The sequence below is a fragment of the Xenopus laevis genome, chromosome 3L (genome assembly GCF_017654675.1).
Source record: "Xenopus laevis strain J_2021 chromosome 3L, Xenopus_laevis_v10.1, whole genome shotgun sequence".
NCBI classification, from domain to species: domain Eukaryota; kingdom Metazoa; phylum Chordata; class Amphibia; order Anura; family Pipidae; genus Xenopus; species Xenopus laevis.
Genome location: NC_054375.1, coordinates 91,549,159 through 91,570,393, shown reverse-complemented (window position 1 = coordinate 91,570,393; position 21,235 = coordinate 91,549,159). Strand labels below are relative to the sequence as shown.

Here is a 21,235-nt window from a genome sequence, read left to right as displayed (position 1 = left end):
GAGACTTTTATCAAGACTGTATTGATCTCTACTTCAGTCAGGGAATATTTTAATCTACCTATACATTTAATTTATGTGAAACGATATATTTTGACTGCAGAACACTCAAATATTACGACATAGAGGTACTGTATATAATCAATGAACTTTCTTCTTCATTTGATAATTCAAATTCTATCTGTGTTTGATTTATTTATTCTTTTATTTTTGTGTATACAAATGAGCTAAGGGGTACTACTTTAAAACATTTCGACTTAAAACTGACTTCAATCTAAAGATGTTGAAGTAAGTCCTGTATTAATCTAACAGGACTAAGGCATTTGCTGGTCGTGTGTTTTGATTTGTGTCTCTTTGTCTCTGCCCAGCTATGACAGCAGACTCTTCCAACTGCAGGGAGGTAATGAAATGTTATCGTACATCTATTCTGCAACAGCCTTTCTTGCATGTGTTTCTGTCTCGCTGCAGAGAAAGAGTTGTTTGACCATTGGGAGCACTCAATATGTATTTTTAAAATGATCTGTCACAGGAGCAGATGGCAATAGAGGATGAATTGCGGAAGATTTCTACCAGTTCACGCAGAACAGAAAAGGGTGATAGAGAGGTGCTTACAGGGAGACTAAGACATGTTGTATCAATGGAGCTTTTGTCATTTCATCTCCTACTGCTCTGTGCAAATGTGAGGTTGCAATCCTACCAGTTTTAGTAAGAACGCTATTCAACAACATGCCTTTCTCTTCATCTATCTGTCTGTCTATTTCAGCAAAAGGGAAAGATGTGCTCACCACTAATCAATTTTTTAATATTTTTTGAGGGATGCAAATAGGGGTTGACCACAAAATGTATACAAAGATAAGACATCCTCTAACCCATATCAGCATGTAAGGGACAATATTTATGTATTTCTGAATCTTGCATCAATTCCAAAATGTATGTCAAGTAGTTTTATATTGTTAAATGACCATCTATATATATAAATATATGTAATGTCAAAACTAACTCCGGCAAGCAGAAAAACGGTAGATGTACGGTACTGTTTTTAATGAACACAACTTTATCACATAATCATCTTTGTTTAGTTTACTGAACAGATAACTGAAAACATTCACGTCACAATGTTTTAGGCCAAATGTTTTTACTCTCTATTCATTTCCATGAGACATTAAAAGGGGAGAGCCCTCTATTTCACCTGTTGATAAATATGCTCCAAAAAATCCCACAGAAATTAAATGGAATATAATTGATGAACTGTGACACGCTCTTGTTTGATAAATATGATTCTATATTATATCTCTATAACTGTGTATTATTTATGATAATAGAAATGGATAAAATTAAGAAATTCTGCACTTAGTGACTATGAAGATTTTCATTCATCCAGTCATGGTATATCTGATATATGTAATTCTAAAATAACTGGACTTGCTGAGTAATCACTGCAGACGTTTTACTGCTCATCTGAGCAGCTTCTTCGGGCACATTTACTTAGCTCAAGTGAAGGAATAGAAGAAAAAATACTTCGAATTGCGAAGTTTTTTTTGGCTACTTCGACCATCGAATAGGCTACTTCGACCTTCGACTACGACTTCGAATCGTAGTCGTAGATTCAAACTTAAAATCGTTCGACCATTCGATAGTTGAAGTACTTTCTCTTTAAAAAAAAACGACCCGCCACCTAAAACCTACCGAGCATCAATGTTAGCCTATGGGGAAAGGCTTTCTAGCCAATTTGTGATCGAAGGAAAATCGTTCGATCGATGGATTAAAATCCTTTGAATCGTTCGATCGAATGATGTTTCCTTCGACCATTCGCTCGTACTAAATGCGGTCAATCCTTCGACTTCGATATTCAAAGTCGAAGGATTTTACTTAGACGGTCGAATATCGAGGGTTAAATAACCCTCGATATTCGACCCTAAGTAAATGGGCCCCTTGGTGTTTTACCGTTATATGTTGGTGCTGGACTAACCATTTCCTCACTCCCACTCTGAGATGGCCTACCTGATAACTGAAGAAAAGGCTTGCACCCCATACGAAATCAGCCTCCTATCTGCCCCATCAGCTGAATGGCAGGTAACTGCTTGGTTTCACTATACATTTAATTTATCACTACTGGCCCTGATCTCACCATTAGATTAGGCAGGTTGCTCATCAATCTGTTTGAGTATATTACGTGAATCCTCTTTATAAAACATAATATTAGGGGAAAATACAGTTTTTGTTTTGTAATTCAGAAAAAAGTGCATTTGTACTCAGAGGACTGAATCCAAACCCTAGTTTGTGACTTTAATGCAACAATTTGTTTGTGTTCACGTGATGCAATTTTGTTTTATATCTCTCAGATTTTATATTGATTTTTAGAATTTGTACTGTATTTGGACCAATCCTTTGCACAGAAGTTGGTATTGGGCCTTATTAAAAAATAATGAATTAGCCCAACCTTTATTATAATTGGAAATCAACTCTGAGTTTTAATACTCACAATATGCGGTATATATTTTTTTTATAATACACAATTTCACTATGACCATTTATAATGATAGTTTTTGCAATTATTTGTGTATAATACTCAATAGCCATAAATATCTTGTAAATTATGTCATTATAAATGGTTCTTAGTGTTGTCATCAGTTATAATTGGAGCTTAGTGATGTCATTTCTGTCGCACGACTCACTGAAACTGGTGTATTATAATAAATAAAGCACTTCCTGTTGCAAAATATGAACAGGCCTTTGGCCTTGTGGTTTTATATAGCCATTGAACTCCTAGGTATCTTATAATATCTATATGTATATGTATTTTACAAGAGGGGTAATTTTTTCACGACATTATTCATGCTTTGATATAATTTGCCTTTATGTGCTCAATTTTAATTATTTGTTTTGTATATCTGTATCAGCGTTAAACCCAACAGTTATGACATGAGTTACCTTCCCTTTTGTTCTCCCTGTCATGAGTAGCTGTCACAGAACAAAAATATACATATACAAAATATATATATATATTTTTTTATTTATCGTTTAGAAAACACATACTAAGAAGATTAATAATGCATTGTTTTTATATAATTCTTTACAGTAGATTATGGTTAGTTTTCCTCCCTGCATGCACTGAAAATAGATCACTGTTATATTTCTACATTTCATTTCCTTTAGATTTCTGGCAACTATGCTAATCCATTGTATATCCATCTGGTAAGAAATAAGTTTAAGGTGTAATCCTCAGAAACGTTAAGTCATGGGAAAGGTATTAATTTTTTTTCCATTTAAATAATCTTTCATTAGTTTGAAGAATACCTCATTCCCACACTGATTCAACTGAAATACTTCCAAGCACATAATTTTTTTTTTTTTTTTAAATATAGGTAAGTCAGACATAGCACCAATAAAATTTACAACATGATAAAAAATAAAATATAGAGGTCTTATTCCTTACCAGCAAACTGAGTATGTCAGTTCATGTCTTTTCAGGAATATATAGCATTCCATGGTTTATTATAGATACTCAAAGCCATGACATTGAAAAGGCCCAGTGACAGTAAGATGACAGGTTAGTTCGTAGTATCCACTTTTGTATTGAATTTTTGCTCCATTTGCCTTGTTCCAGTGATTCACTAGTGCATAAAATGCAGAGTACAAAATATACTCCTTCAGAGCTAAAAAAGTCTGCTACATATCACTGAGATGTTTGCGATGTTTTATATTACAATTGTATGGTATCAGTGCTAGTTCCACATGACATGCTGGTTGGTTGTTGTTTAGGATTCTATTAAGTGGACTAAAACAATAGTTATACGTAAAGTACCGATCCTTATAGTGCCATATCCTTAAAGAATTACTAGCTCTCTAGCTAGTAATTTGTATTCCATGTGAAAAAACTGAGGACTAAACCACCAAAGTATGATGACCCTCCTTAGGTCATTTAAGACTCTCCTTTCTGCGAAAGCCAATTAAAGAGATGCATTCACCTGAAAACGACCAAATTCTGACAAACATTTTCTTACAAGAGCAAAATAATGAATCCGCTTTTTAGATTCTAAGAATTTAAAAAAGTAATTTGGTGTTTTGAAAACACAATGTAAAAATGCCAAGCATGGAACAGTTTTAATGTGCTGTTTTATTTTGTTGTTTGATCATGTTTCTGAAAGAAAGAAGTTGTTTTTATGTTTTGATAGGTCAGCTGGAGCCATAATTTCAGTTTGTTTGTAGCATCTTCTAAAAAATTCAGAGCTGTAAGGTTGAAAAGTAAAAACATGCTAGACTGTCCCCTATACAAGGTTAAACTTTTTACAGTGAGTAATGGGTAAATATTATGATCACATTTATTCAGACACAGTGAATTCTTGTCCAACAGAGCTTAAACTCTGCATTTGGTGCTTGAGGTGAAGAAGATTAAGAGATTTGCCCAAAGCCAGAAAGGCTCAACATAGGAGTTTTATTAAGAATAAAACCCTGGAAAACCCAGAGCTGAGTCAGAGACCAGAAGGTTATGCTGTGTATATGTATATAAAAATGATCTCCTTGCAGCCTAAATTGATGCGCCTGACCTTGTGTGTAAGACTTTTGTAAAACACAGAAATTCTCTGTGAGACCATAAAGTTATAATTGTTTACTAAGAAAGATGTTAAAACAGTTTAAAAGGCATATATATGTTTTATATCCTATGTGAAGATACAGAACCTTTAAATGTTCATGAACGTTAAGTGGTTTTTCTACCAATAAGTGAGGGGCACCTTGCCCCGGGTAACACACCTGCATGGGCATCAAGGAGACATTATCACCGGATACAAAAGCCCATTTAGTAAGTAGTGCTACTCCTGTGTGGATGCCGAAGGCTACAAGATCTGATCAGCACAATGCAGCTGGGTTAAATGTTTAAGGTAATATTATATTGCAGGTTTTCAGTCAACCACAAAAAAACATGACAAGCTATGCAATGGAATATACTGTAGATATAGTACTATTTTAAAAGATTCTTATTTTATGTGGATCAGAAATGAGGCCACATATTAAAATCAGCACTGTTGGATAAAAAAGAGCAGAAAAAATGTCCAGATATTTCCAGTCTGAACTAATTGCATTTTCCTTCATAAAACTTGGTAGTAATGGCAAAGCTTTCTGGCCTGATAAACACGGCGCTTGAAGCAATGTTAATAAAGAAGACACTCACAGCTAATGTATATTTATCATTTCTGTTCAAATATAGGAAGATTAAATGGCAAATATGCATAATTTCTGCATATTATTCACTATGCCTAGATTGCTCTTTTCCATTTTACCCATTTCTGTCTTGGAACATGTAAGGGTCTTTAGGGTTCTTCCATGGGATAGTCCAGTATGGTAGAATTTCTTGATTTAGTACTCGTGTAGAATTTCCATACTGTCAACAGCACAGGCTATCTGGAAGGATAAATGGTATAAATTATATCTACAATGATGTTAGCAAAAACAATGTAACAAAGTAAAAACTTTTCTTACTCAAACAAAATACTTTTTCTGACTTAGGAATCTGTTTATGGAATACAAATACAATTTATTGACAATTCATATAAAACGATTAATGCTGTTATTTATTTATTTTTTTACAGTTTTTAGGTACAGTTTGGTGCTAAAGCATCCACAAATAGCATAAAATAAAGTTGACCTTAATTGGTGCAAAAAATACTCACAAATAAAATTTGAGTCTAAGAGGATATCTGGAGTAAGGAGAAGAGGTTTAGATGAATGGATCCCTTTTCTTTTGTGGTCTTTAGCATTCTAATTTAACAGCAAGCATGCCACATAATAAAGGGCATACAATAGTGGCACATATTAACCAAAGAATTAATATATTTATATATTTATTTATTTATTTTTTTGGTAAACCTACAGCTGCAAGAGTGGGCTTGGAAAGATATTTTAATTTATTCTTTGGTATACCAGTGGCTGAAAAGTGGATATCATTTTGATTAAATATTATTTAATAGATAACATTTACATTTTGTCTAAGGGTGTGGGATTTTTAAAAAAGTTTTATTTTCATTGTCTTTATAATTGAATTACCAGAGGATTTGCACCAAGGCATACAACTAACCACGTAGATAAATTCATTTATCTTTGTGGGTAAAATTATATTTTTTCAATTCACAGCCATTAAGGCTATAGACAGTTTTGTAAAAATGTGAGTGGCTTCCAGCCAGCACATTCACTGGCAAGCAAAGTAGATTTGCTCCATTCAGCTACAGACTAAATAGAGAAGTGCCTGTACAGAGCAAGCTTTCACACAAGCCCAGTATTTGGCTTTCACATCTAATGGTACTTTTGGCACCTCTCACCCATTGTAGTTCTCATTTATTGTAAATGTACCAAGTTTCATCATACTAAGATAGTATTTACACTTACCCCAAAATTAGAAACAAAGCAGTTTAAGGAATGGAATGATACCAGTGAAGCTCAGTCCCCTTGTGTTTTGATTTGTATCAGCAGGGGGTTAAGCGCTTGCAAGTCTCCCCCCCACACCCAGCATTACTTATACTGACTATGTGATAAACATACCATGTATTGTATTTTTCTTCCCATCCAAACAAGTCCAAATACATTCCTGTCAGGGTCTGGGGTTGTGCAGTTACATAGAGTCCATATTAAGAAAACAAATCTAATGGTTTAAAAAAATTAATTATTTCCTGTATCTCTGTAAAAATAAAACAGTATCTTGTACTTGTTGGTTACTAAGCCCCATGAATCCATACTGAAGGCAAAACATTCCTATTGGGTTTCTTTAATGTTTACATAATTTTTAGTAGATCTAAAAGAGATCTAAATTACGGAAATATCCCTTATCGTGAAATTCTCAGGTCCAAGCAGCCTGTATATACTCCGTAAATGAAAAACAATGATTTAAACTCTATCCATGTCAAAGCTACATAAATCTACAAATACATGCCTCTGCAATAACTATAAATTCTATGATATCTGACTGGGTAGAACAGCAAAGTATGATGTCTTTGTAAACAGAAAAACACATTAAAATCGAACATGACATTTTAGTTCACTTTGCTATGGACCCTACCTGCTTGTTCTGACTAGTCTGACATTTGGTCTGCTAATGACACACTGGACATTTCAACACGGCCATCTTGTAGAAAATAGGAATGGACAACCACTGCATTTTTCTGCCGAATATTAGTGGCAGTCCAAATCTTCCATGTACCATTAGTTTTATGGATAGAGATTAACTGTCCCATTGATTTAGCCTGTAGTACAAAACGTAATATAGTACAAAATATAATATACGTAGCCTTTTTAAAAATAAGATTTTACATTAAAATGCCAGGAATTTGACTGAAAATGTAATAACTTTCCATATATATATATATATATATATATATATATATATATATATATATATATATATATATATATATATATATATATATATATATATATTATACCCATTTATTTGTAATATGACATTGCTTGAGTGTCCAGAAACATGGCGACACAAGGCTTACAATTAAAGCATAATTGGCCAAAAATGGGGATTTTAATCTGCTCCTGGAGTCCAAAGTTTGGACTATTAATAAAGGCGACTGAAACGCATAAAAAAAGTTTATAAAAAAAAAAACCTTTTGTTTACACCTTCAGTTAATTAATTAAAGATCATCTTAATTCTCACACTGTTGGATTTAAATGTTGCTAGTAGCTCACTGTGCCAGCTGTCGTTCGTTTTCTGCCACCAATAAAGAACTATGCACAAATAGGTATTTGCACTGACTGGACACACGGTTAAACCAGACATGAATGTAATCCTTTTGCAAACACTGTTATAGCTTGAAATATTTTTGTTCACGTTTAAGTTGAAGAGCAGCTCTATCCATGAAGAAAAAAATCAGAACAACTATGAGCATGTCAAAGTAAACAATATTAGATTTAATCCCCAAACCATCTTTACTTACCAATAATATTCAACGAACCTTTGTTTTACACACTATTTTGTCTGCTTGTTAGTGTTTTGATAACTTGGATGTACTGCACAATTTAAGGAGCACACAATAAATACTACCTACAAAAAATCCAAAATGAGCACCTACACACAGTTGTAGATTTCCAGCTTGCTTTTACTGGCAATTGTTTGCTTGTTAAATTGCGCTTTTGTCTAAAGCAATAACCACTACACCACTTATTCACCTCTCTCATTGTTTTACATGAAAGCCATTCTTTATTCATCTTTTATGGACAAGTTTAGTTTGCAGCTGGTGATATAGAACAAATTATACCTTTCTGCTGACAGTTTTTATATTTGAGGTCTTCAGTTTTTTTTACTCTCCTGCAAAATACAGCCAAACAAGAGCAGTGACACTGATGGTTTGTGATTTGCATCGATGCTGAGCCTGCTTGTTTGGCTCCTCAGACACTGATGGGTCTTCTCTTAACAAGGTAATGCCTCGGGTCTATGGGAAACGATCTTCCCACACTCAGCTGCCTGACTCTTTCAGTTCCATTGTGACCTAGAGACACACAATAATCACACTTATGCTGCCTCTGCCCTCCACAGGAGTCTATGGTTTTGAAAGGGTCAGCAAATTCATCTAACAATCTCTGCTCTGACTGTGGCACTCTGAATGGGTCTTATTTCTACTAATCCAGCAACTTTTTGTTTCTTAAAGAAATTCCCATTTGTTTCAGCCATGTAATTAATGCTGATGATGTCCATATAAAAAGGACAAAACTGCTTTACCATTAATGCATTTAAATTAAAGTATTTTTTTTACTTTTCATGTCAGAATGCCTGCTACTGACTAGAAGCACTTGTATGGGTGGTGGCCCTATATCTAAAATACAACAAGTAGTGTGCCCTTCCTAAAGGTCCTGCATTTACCATTTCACTTGGAGCAACCATAAAATAGCCAAGGGTGTAATTAAGCGATAAACAAAATATATCAATATTTTTCCATTTGTATTTTCCCCCGTAGTAATTGTGAGGCTGAAAGAGAACCTATTCTTTTGCCTTAGATCATAGAAGTCATTGGTAATATTTTTAACAGAGGCACATTTCTGTGTAGATGACAAACAGTAAAACAACTTGAAGAACAACTATCCTAAACATCATTTTTTTTGTCTTGTTGGAGCATTTAATAGCTGCCACGGGGGAAGGGGGTCGCAGAATGAGTTTTCTTCCTTTCATAGTGGCAAAGCTCTTATACACTGCCTTCTTCTTAACTATAAAACTGCCATCTTCTAATCTCCTACCTAGTGAAGCCTATTGGAGCCTGACGATCTATATGTTAATTCAAGACTTTAGCAAGAGTTTACAATCATACACAAGTGAGTTATTTTTATTGAAGCACCAGTGGGTTGTGCACTGTAGAACCTGGTGGAAAATGACATGGAAAATTTAAATGGTGCATTTTTGCAATGTTTCCTTTTGCATGAAAGTATTCTTTAGTGACTGCTACTGCTGTAAAGCATACATTTTTAAAACTTTCAAACTTCAAAAACAAATTTCCAAACTAATAACAGTCTTGCCTAGAAACTTTCATTGTCCAGTGCCTATTTACCTGTGGTAAATATGATCTAGTCATGTGGAGCTAATGGGAGGGCTAATTGAAAGCATGTGAGCAATGTTAGGGTCAGAATATCCTGTACAGGTAATTTTAAGGCATGACCAAACTATGGTCTGCAGGGTGGTAGCTTCACATGTAAGTAACATAGAAGTCATGGAAATAATTGGCCACAAAACCAATATTCAAGACTTAAAATGCATAATATCTAAATATACAGCAACATAATAAATACACTGCTGTGCTTATTTTCAAGAACAATTCTCTGGAACTTTGCATATCTTTGCAGTGTTATGCTTTTTTCTCATGTGCTCCAAGACTGCTGAATGACCTCAATATCCTAGCATTTCCACTGATTCAGCTTATCAGTTTCTTTTATCAGAAAAGAGCAAGCCTTGTGCGAGAAAACAAACCATTTCATATTGGAATGGTAAATATAATGTGTTGTACTAGGTGAAAATCCATGCAAAATAGCTGCTTTAGTCACGTTTAACTTTGGGACAGAATATACAATGTAGCTGTTCTTGCTTAGAAATTCCATTACTGGCTGTAGCTTACTCTACCAAATGTGTGATATGATCATGCCATATTTGCAGCATTACCCTGCAGATGTACACTAGAGAGAAACACCCTTTAAAACACTTGTAGTGAAGATTGCCATTTGGATCTGCTTTAGTACTGTAGGTATTTTTTAATTTTAGAATTTGGATGCAAGTTTAAACAACACTATAAAGCATTGTGCACTGTTTTTTCCCAAAAAACATTTATAGCAATACAAGTTATATAGCACTGAAATCTTCCAATTCATAAAAAGAGCAAGTGCTGCTTTGGATATACTTTGCCGAAAACAATGCTTTAGAGGCAGCTGTGCAAGTAGAATTGATTCAGTAACTGAATATACAGAGACATCACATTGACACAGACTTCTGCATTGCTGAAACTGAGGAGTATGACTGATGCACGGGTTGTCAGGCTTCTTCCCATGTAGCTGTCTGACCTATATCAGAAGGTGAAAGAGGAAGCCCTTGTGTTGGGAATGAGCATGTCACAGTACATTGAGTATACAAATCAGGAAGTGAAAACTCTAGAAAGGGGAATAGCTATGGGAATTGTTGGAGCATCCTTTAATGTGGTCTTCTAGCAAACAGAATGATTTTTTAGAAAAGACATACAATTGTGCGCCAAGTATGTAAGAGATTTGTGACTGACAAAATATTTTATTTCTTTGAACTTAGCACACTTTCCATTTACTGCCCAGTCAAAGTACTGCTAGTCAAAATGGTCTATTTGTGTCAGAATATTCACACTGTAAAAGGTGACATCTCCCTTTGCTGGAGACTGTTAAATCAAATAACACTGTCATATACCCATCATATGTCAGTCACTGCGAAAGAATTTATAACAAACAAGGCAAAGCGATGTTACCTTATACATTCTACATGCTTTCTTTCTTTGCATCTTCTAATAGTAAATCTGATAAAACTGCATTAAAGTGTTATTTCTTTTTTTGTATTACTATTGCATCTATTAAAGTTACAGGGACTAATGGGGACATTTAGTGGTGAATCATTTCATCATTCTATTGCTATTCTATTGCTTTAAAAAAAAAGAAGCATTTTTAATTCAAAGAAATTCAGAAGTGCTGTTCCATATTGAATGCAGATATACATGTTTAACCCCCTCTCCGACAGCTGACACAAGAATCCATCCCATTACGTAGCTTTAGTACATCACTAGTAATTTCACGCAACTGCTGCAACAGAACTACATGGTGAGTTATTTTGATTAGTACATATCTGGGCTATGTAAATCAGGCCTTGTCCCTCTCCCACTCTCTCTTTATATACATGTATTTATCTATGATTTTTATTTCAGAATATAATGGTACTGTTACTGGCCAGGCTCAGAGCCCAGAGTCTGGAACAGTGAGAGAACACAGAGTACTTTGGGGAAATGCAGAAAGTAGTAGCAATGCACTGAAAGTTAAAGGAAAACTATACCCCCAAAATGAACACTTAAGCAACATATAGTTCATATCATATTAAGTGGCATATTAAAGAATCTTACCAAACTGGAATATATATTTAAGTAAATATTGCCCTTTTACATCTCTAGCCTTGAGCCACCATTTCATGATGGTCTGTGTGCTGCCTCAGAGATCACCTGACCAGAAATACTTCAACTCTAACTGTAACAGGAAGAAGTGTGGAAGCAAAAGACACAACTCTGTCTGTTAATTGGCTCATGTGACCTAACATGTATGGTTTGTTGGTATGTTTTGTGAGTACAGTGAATCCTACGATCCCAGGGGGCGGCCCTTTATTTTTTAAAATGGCAATTTTCTATTTATGATTACCCAATGGCACATACTACTAGAAAAGTATAGTATTATGAAAATGGTTTATTTACATGAAGCAGGATTTTACATATGAGCTGTTTTCTGCAATATCTTTTTATAGAGACCTACATTGTTTGGGGGGTATATATACGTTTTCCTTTAACCAATGGGTTTGATATGTAGCTATATTTAATCTTGGTGTTAGAGCAAACTGCAAATAGGATAAAACGTCAAATTTAATCCAGGCCTGGTAAGATCATAAATTCTCTGTCCTCTGTGTAAAAGCCACTGAGCATAGCATTGAATGTGCCCCCCTTGTTTGTAGCTTGTATGGAAAAGGGTGCTAATTTTGATTATTAGACAGGCAATGTTGCTAGAGACAGCCAGATTGGATAAATCTATGACTTCTTTACAAGCAAATCAAAATGTTCCAATATCTCCATTATCATCTTATTTACAAAATAGGACTCATGAAACGCTCTCTAAGCAATGACCTAAATTGTGCAAAGAGAGAGATAATGTTCATTGTGTACAGAACATTTTTATAGTGGTAGATCTTAAAGATAACACTTAGAAAATTAGAATAAAACTCACTCATTCAAAATAACACGGTGGCTCAAGGGCTAAGCACATTCTGGCATGTAGTATCTATGTGAATGTATTGTTGGCAACATAAAAATAAATGCCATGGTCAATTGTTGCTGAGCCAGAACTTCACATAAGTCTTGCTTTAAATTGTGTGTAATCCTGTTTCCCTGTCGTACTTGGCATGCCAAGTAAAGCCGATTATTACCATTCTGTTGTGCGTGAAGCATATCTTTTATTATGTGTACCTCTTGATTGAGTAAACCCTAAGAATTGTTTTATATACACAGGCATATTTAAAACCACTTTCGTTGGCCAAAGGTAAAAAGCCTTGATGATTGTGGGGCTACAAATGCTGATATAAAAATTTAGAAATAGAGACTGTCCTTGGTTATTACAGAGAGTTGGCAGCTGGAAAGAAAATGGTAATAATGACCCTTATGCCATTTTTGGACACATTGGCGAACAAAAACTATATTAGTGCTGTCAGTGCTGGTCAGTAGGACCCCTTTGGGATTTTTATGGCCCCGAGCTTACCCAAGGCCTCCATGGACTTTGTATCATGATTTTATTGTAATTTGACCTAGAAATGGGATACATTTTATTACTGGTCTCAGCAACTGGGAGAAGTTGGACAATAGTGAACTACATCTGATAACACTGAACTATATTTGATACAGTGTGCATAGTTATTCTGCTCAAATCTTATGCAAATCTTGCTGCTATTCTCCCAGTTTAGCGCATATGTTAAAATATGACAATATGTAAACTGAAATATAGTACATTTTTTATAGGATAATATTTAATATTGGAGAATTGAAGATTGCCTATTTCTGCTTGCTGTAATTACTTTTTAACCCTTGACAGGAATGTCACGCTTAAGGCTTATTATACCCATTATTTAACCTTTTGCATCCTATATTATGCTACAATCCTTCTTGAGAAGGAAACAGAATGAAGAGAGAGAAGGGGAAATAGAGAGGCTCCTTTCTGTTTCTGTTGGTAGCTGGGATTTTTCTCTTCGTTGGTTTGATAAATGATAGCAGAAAAGATATGAAGGTTCTTTTGTTACATTGTATGGAGGTGCCCGCCTGTGCATTTCTGTGTGAAATTGGTAGAGTGAGATGTTGCTGAAAGAATAGCTTGATCCAGATAAAAATTTCCGCCTCACATTTACCATTCACAGGACTGTGACAATATACTCAGCCTTCTCACTGTGTACATGCCAGGCGTATAGTGAGGGTAGCATTAAGTGAAATTACATATGAGGGATACCAGAAATTCTTAATAACATAAACCAGGGCATATAATGTGCAGTTGTGGTGCTTGAGGTAGTAGCACTATAATACATTCTAAATTCCTTTTGATCCTGACTAAATAAATGTGCTCATTTAAATAATTATTAATAGAAACTGTGTTGAACCTCTGTTATAGACCTTTAGTCAATATAGCTCTTGATATTTAGCCTCATATTAAGCTAATTTCCGAATTTTGTGGACACATGCTTTGAAGAACTTTAGAGAGAACAATAGGAAGTCCCTGTTATTCATTCGAGTACTTAACTTGTTTATTCTGTATTACTAAATGAATTATCTCCTATTCCTTCTTTTGTAACCACAATTGGCATAATTGCCTTTCATGGTTGGAGCAATTGTTAAACAAAGCTTAAAACCTATGTTCCTATATATAATAAAAATATCCCACTTAACTTGGTTTGTTCTGTTTGCCCATTTGTAATGTTTTGGGTGCCTAGACAACACAACCTTTATGATGATTTGCCTCTAGCAGCTATGTTAGTAAATGGAGAGAATATCCACCGGGAATTATATTTTTACAGAAATAACATTGTGCTGCAAGGGTAACTTTAATTGAAACAATTGAGGTATAAACATGGATGTTTCCAGTTGTAGAAAGCTGTGTTAAGATAGCATTTTATTTTGCAGTGTAATCCCTTTAATGTGTTAAACTTTAGGAAATTTTCCTGTGGTTGAAGAGTCATCAAGCAGTCTTGACAGTTTTCTACAGCCTCAGCATAATGCCCGTCTTGCTGTGGCTTCCAGCTAGTATAAATATTTAACTAAAACACAGCCTTTATTCAGTATTGTTTGACTCTACAGGATTATTTTATGAAATCTATCACCAGGTATGATGTTCTGAAAATAAGCCCTATAAAAGTCAGTTGTAAGCTGGATGAAATATCAGACTGGTTTCTGAGTGGCATATCTGCTTATACGTCAATATAAGTAGTTAGTGGATGTACAGTATATATGATATAAAGTAGTCCATTACCTCCTCTACCACATTAGGTAGAGGCAGTGGTAACGCCCACATGCAAGCCCTTAATTTTATATGTTGTTTTTTATTTACTATATAGGTTCCTCTTGCATGGCTGTCATTTGAAAACCCCTGCACATAGCATGCTTGTAGTTTGCAACCAGGGCCGGATTTACATAGTGGGCGCCCCTAGGCCCACTCCCGTTCGTCACCCCTGTCACCTCCAGGGTGACAGGAGCAATGGGGATTGGCGCACGGGAAATTAAAAAAATTATTGTCTCTCCAGCGCATCCCCAGTGTTTTTGAACAAATGTGGGTGTGGTTGGGCAGCATGCCGCCCCCCTAAAATCCTGCCTCCCTAGGCCCGGGCCTTGGTGGCCTTTCCACAAATCCGGGCCTGTCTGCAACCATGAGTTAAGGATACTTGAGGTCTATGTACATCGATATGCCAGTGGTTCAGTGTTAAAAGGAACAATAGCATCAAAAAAGTGTTTTGAATTAATTAATATATAATGCACTCTTGCCCTTCACTGGTAAAAGTAGTGGTGATGGATGGGAAAATTGGCAGGTTGGTGTTAGAAATATACATTGCCAGTGAATTTCTAATTTGGCCCCAGCTGGTGATGTACTGGCTGGGCCAGTCAAATACCGGCCAGGTGGAAACCATTAATTAAATTTTTTCAAATATATCCTTATAATTTAATGTGCTTGCTAAGTATGTTCAGCATTAACAACTATCTGATTGATCAGGGATAGGCAATCTTTGGTATTCTTGCATATAATGGAACTACAAGTTTCAGTGTCCCTGTATCAGAAGGTGGGGAAATTATGGCATCGGCAGTTGCACAGCATCTGAAGTGCTTGTGGCAGCCTACACTTCCTTTTTTTATTAATGTTTATTTATTTCTTTTTCATAGGAATGGGGGTACAGAAGGAAAAAAGGGTAATATGGGGGTTATTAAACTTAACTTATTAATTTAAATCGTTCTTCAATTATTCAATTTAATGTGTTTTATCCATGGGTTCCAAATTTTCCAATAGTTTAAGCTGTTGTTATGGATAATTGCTGTCAATTTCTCAATTTTTCTCGTCTCTTCCATGAGATTCACCCAGTTCCTGTATGTAGGGGTTCTACTTTTTTCCAAACATTGAAACATATGGATCAGTAACCTATTCTTAAAAGAGAATGAAAGGTTAAAACTAAGTAAGCCTTATCAGAAAGGTCCACTAAACATACCAGTAAACCCTCAAAGAAACACTGCATTTCTTTCCTTCTATTGTGTACACATGGGATTCTGTATCAGACTTCCTGCCTTCAGATTAAACCTCCTTGCCCTGGGTGTGAGCATGCTCAGTTTGCTCCTCTTCCCCCCCTTCTCTGCTGTAATCTGAGCCCAGAGCTATAAGTGAGCAGGGAGGGACTCAGGCAGGAAGTTATGTCACACCAAGCTAATACTGCAGCTGCTATCCTAAACAAACAGAGAGCTTCTAGAGCTTTTTTCTCAGGTATGGTAAAACATTCTACAGAATAAATATAGCATTCTAGCTTGCACTATTGCAGCTAATCTTTTGGCAACAAAATGCCTTTCCTTTTCCGTTAATCACCTTATTTGTCTATATGTCATAATGAAGAATTCATCTGGACAAAAATTCAGAACTAATTTTGGAAGCCTACCCTTCATGTACATGATTACCCCATGTCATGATTCTAAAGTGGTTGGGCTGAATTAGTAGGGATCTTAAAGCCGTTGATAATGTGCCTAGTGGTAGAATGCTTATTTTCTGTCTTGAATAAGAGCTATAGTAGTGTGAATGTTAATGTTTGAACTAAGGGACCTAAGCAAAATATTAATAATATAGGGCCCTAAAGGTCTGAAAAGGTTGCACTGGCATATTGTTCTTGGCGTGGCAGGTCTAATGTAATAACCTAATAAGAATAATATTTATCATTTGTCCTGAATAAATGTAGGAAATGTGAAGTGCAGAGAAACTCCAACTCCATTTTACCATAAACCTGGATATTTAGGTAGACAGGCTATGTTAGGACTTGTTGATTAAAATATAGAGGAATAGTAAAGTTTACATACTTTAATTAACCATTCTATTCATGTAAACCTCACCGAAGAGCACACTTGGGCCATACCTTTTCCACAGACATGTGGAGATGAATCCAGCTATGTCTCCATATGCCTGATTATGCAATCTGATCCTCAGGCATTAATGGCTCCTATTTGGTATCGCTTATCTCAGTGATTATACTGCTGGGGCAGTGTGGCGCATGTTGAGCTAGTCAGACTGTCACCTGCCCAATCCGATTATTTCATTACCGGCAAGAGTCAGCAATATTGTCTATTAAGCAGTACTAAATATAGTATGGTTTATTGCCTTTGCAGGCTGCTCTTTGTTTCCTTTTGTTGTTGATACAGTAGCAGACAAGAATTTGGCTAAACAAAATATTAGATAAAATAAAAAATAAAACAAGGGATAAGCAAATTCCCTCCAATTATGAAACTGAAGGAAGCCTCACTCTGTGGGGAATACACATGCTTTACATTTCTTTACCTTCTATTCATGCCAAGCCAGTCTGGAGGCACGATTTATTGTTTTTCCAACTCGTTATTCCTTTTTCCCTCTTTTCATTTTTATTTATAGCTTCTGATTGCCTGACTGTTATAATTAGGATTACACTTAACTGTTTAGTACTTATTGGTAGATTTACAATTCTTAGATCTCTGCTGAAATAATCCAGTTGAGTTCTTGAATGCATTTTCCGGTTGTATGACTGCTGCTGTTCTTCTCTTATACATATCCCACTATGATTCAGCTGCCTCAGAGATCTAAGATAGAATAAAATAATTAGTGCAATGAGAAAACAGACTGAAATCCAATCTTGTTATTAAACAACATCAGGGCTGTGTCAGTGAAGGAAATACATTGGATACTATTAGAGAGGCTGCTGTATATTAATTAGTACTGTGGCCATACTGTGGGGGGATTTATTACAAAGTCTTTACAATTCACTATTGTGAAGTAAGTAAAAATTAGTGTAACACCATGAAACAACTATATGCTGGTGCATGGGACAAATCGGACAACCATAATTTTTCCAGCTCTAGCTAACTGGATACAACAGCAATACAATTAGCCTGCGATGATTTATTAAGTTGGTTGTGGTATAGGTTTGCCACTCTTAGGTGAAGCGGTTAAGGAGCTATTATACAATAAGCAGTAGTTTGTATCATACATAAAACACACAATGTTGCACGAAATGTGCTTGGTATCCTTTTTAGAAGATTATAGTTTTAGGATAATGTGATCTTCAGTTTCCAGCTGGTTGTTCTGAGGGTGCTGGTAGCTGTATTCTACAACAGCTGAACAACTATTTAATAGTATTTCATTAATACACAAGTAAATTCAGTTACATGGCTTATTAGTTGTTTATCCCAAAAACTGAAGAAAGAGTAAAAATGGTGTTGAGCAGTAAGAAAGAATTACCAGTTTAGTAGCATGCAGAAGTTTTCTGTCTGGAGTTTTAATACAGCTGGGCCATGGGTCAGTGCAGCTATCATTTATTCACCTCATCTTGTGTCCCAGGAAACAGCAGAACTATGCAGGCACAGGGTGAAAGTAAACACGATAATGCACTGCCAGATTAGCACTAGGCACACCGCTGAGTTTTATTTACTCCATAGCTCTTTTGCCTTAGGTGTCCTTTGGCAGAGTCGCTAAGCTTGTTCTCCATTGCTAGCTGGAAGTGATCTGAAACCTATACTCCTTCTGCTTTCCTGCTTTCCCAGGAACAGCTGGACACTTTTTGGCACGGATCCTGGCAGACACCAACTGGATACAATCGGATGATTAGCACGTTTGGTGTCTTCCACCTCTGAAGTTTTATACCTCTAAAATGAATGCAGCTTCATGCTCAATCTGACTGAATAACATCATTAAAAATCAGGATTAAGTCTGCAAAGGCTTGAAAGAGTTTTAGTGAAATCTGGCTGCATTAAATGGATATAATAGTTATATGTCTGCGTTGAAGTCTTTATATTTTGGGGAATAGTTGCACAGTGTGATAGATTCTTTATTATCTTTGCTACAGATAAAATCTTAATGGAACTAACATCTAAGTAAGATGTAAGACGCTGAAATGTTATGGAAACCACATAAATTATATCTAATCTCTGTCCTGTAACTTGCAGTAGCTTTGTGTCCAGGTTTGACAATGAGATTGACCAGCGGTTGCTGCAATGTTAAATAATGTTACACTATAGCTTTATGTACCCTTGCAAAAAAATGTCACCTCTCAATACCTATTCAGTGTTTGCAAGGATTATTTGTTTGTGTCGACAGAGAAAAGTTATATATAACATTCACTAGATGCTACTGCTGAATGTTTTCCATGCCATTTTCTAAGAATTTAGCAATGGCTTTGGTTGCTGGAGGAGGGAATGCTCATAGTGATGACTGTACCCAAAACTATCATATAATAGCTAGAAAAATGAATTCTGACCCTTTTGCTTCACCACTCTCTCTAGTAACCAAGAAATTAGGAAAATTCAGTGATTTGATCTTGTTTGGTAGGTTCTGATGGGTGAAGACTAGACTATTTTTAAATTTGTCAGTGGCAAGCTTAGTTTCTGCTTAAGCTTTCTGCCTTATGTTCTGAGTTGAGTTCAGTAGTACCTATTGAGGCACATTACCCCTGGAGCTGCTGCTACCTCTAAACCCAGTGGTAGCTCCAGGGCTCCCACATGACCTGTGCCAATTGCCTCAGCACAGTTGCACCAGATGGATAGTGCGCAAAAATCTATTCATATAGCAGCAATCAGGCTTTTAGTCTTAAATGATCCAGACACGGTACTAACTGTTTGTTGCATTGCAAGAAAAGCAATACAATATTTATTTTTCTGCAATGGGCCAGTGCAATGTCCCTTTAATTAACCTTTCTTTTCTTTTTTGCAGAGCAGCAAGCAGAAGGCATTATCTCCAAGAACTACACCATTACAATAGAGTCTGCAAATATGGCGACCACAAGATGGAGCTGGATCAGTATAGTCACCAAGATTGCATTTGTAACCACAGTGTCTGCTCTCACCAGGCAAACTATCCAGACAAAGTTAAACTTTACCAGTTTTTACGCAGAGCAGTCAGACTGGACATTCAACCATCTAGTAGTTGATGTAAGGAGTGGACATATTTATTTAGGAGCAGTTAACAGAATCTACAAACTCTCTGAAGACTTAAAAATCTTAGTAACTCACCAAACAGGACCTTCTGAGGACAACCCAAAGTGTTACCCACCAAGCATAGTACAACCTTGTAATGATCAGTTGGCGCTGACTAACAATATCAATAAAATGCTGCTGATAGACTACAAAGAAAATCGGTTAATTGCATGTGGGAGTCTTTACCAAGGTATTTGCAAACTTCTTAGGCTTGATGATCTCTTCAAACTTGGTGAACCTTCTCATAAGAAAGAGCATTATCTCTCTGGAGTAAACGAGAGTGGCTCTGTTTTTGGAGTCATTGTTTCTCACAATAATCTTGATGACAAACTCTTTATTGCCACATCTGTGGATGGGAAACCAGAATATTTCCCTACTATCTCTAGCAGGAAGCTAACCAAGGATTCAGAGGCTGATGGAATGTTTGCCTATGTTTTTCATGATGAGTTTGTTGCTTCAATGATAAAGATCCCATCTGACACTTTCACCATCATTCCAGACTTTGACATTTACTATATTTATGGGTTTAATAGTGGCAATTATGTCTACTTCTTGACTCTTCAGCCTGAGATGACTTTCCCACCCGGTTCTGCTACAAAGGAGCAAGTATATACATCTAAATTAGTTCGTCTGTGCAAAGAAGACACAGCTTTTAACTCTTACGTTGAGGTTCCCATTGGATGTGAGAAAAATGGAGTGGAATACAGGCTTTTACAAGCTGCTTACTTGTCCAAAGCAGGGTCTATACTTGCAAAGTCTTTGGGAATTAAACCTGGGGATGATATTTTATTTACTATCTTTTCCAAAGGTCAGAAAAGAAAATTAAATTCACTGGATGAGTCGGCTTTGTGTGTGTTTGTTCTTAAAGATATTAACGACCGCATTAAAGAGAGACTTCAGTCATGCTACAAGGGAGAAGGCACTTTAGATCTTGCATGGCTAAAGGTGAAGGATATTCCCTGTGGCAACGCGGTAAGACATGAATTTTACTTAACTATGATTCACTTTGACAAAATAGAAAAAACAGGAGAATTATTTAGGTTTTGTTGCTTATTGCAAATATGTTAGTATTGTTCCTTTTGTACATCCATAATTCTAAATATAATTATAAGGATAATATAAGTCACAGAGATGTTACATGACTGTAAAACGGCACTGCAGTCTCTGTGAGTTTATGCACTTCATGAATAGGGCTTGTGCTGAACATACAGGGCTGCTACTGCCATGAGTCAAGGTGAAAGAAACTTGTATTAGGCAATAGAGAGTGGCTAGTTACC

At 35.9% G+C, this 21,235-nt stretch overlaps 1 protein-coding gene across 6 annotated transcripts in view; it reads left to right on the top strand.

Moving 5' to 3' along the window:
• Positions 1-21,235, top strand: part of LOC108711237 (plexin-A4) — a 521,236-nt gene that overhangs the window by 134,813 nt on the left and 365,188 nt on the right. For 5 of the 6 annotated variants that reach the window (XM_018252771.2, XM_018252773.2, XM_018252772.2 and 2 more), the window contains one exon: positions 19,696-20,930. In XM_018252771.2, coding sequence (XP_018108260.1) covers positions 19,755-20,930 — 1,176 coding nt within the window. In that variant the 5' untranslated portion in view covers positions 19,696-19,754. The remainder of the gene's footprint in view (positions 1-19,695; positions 20,931-21,235) is intronic. The other variant, XM_041586588.1, reaches the window with a different exon arrangement.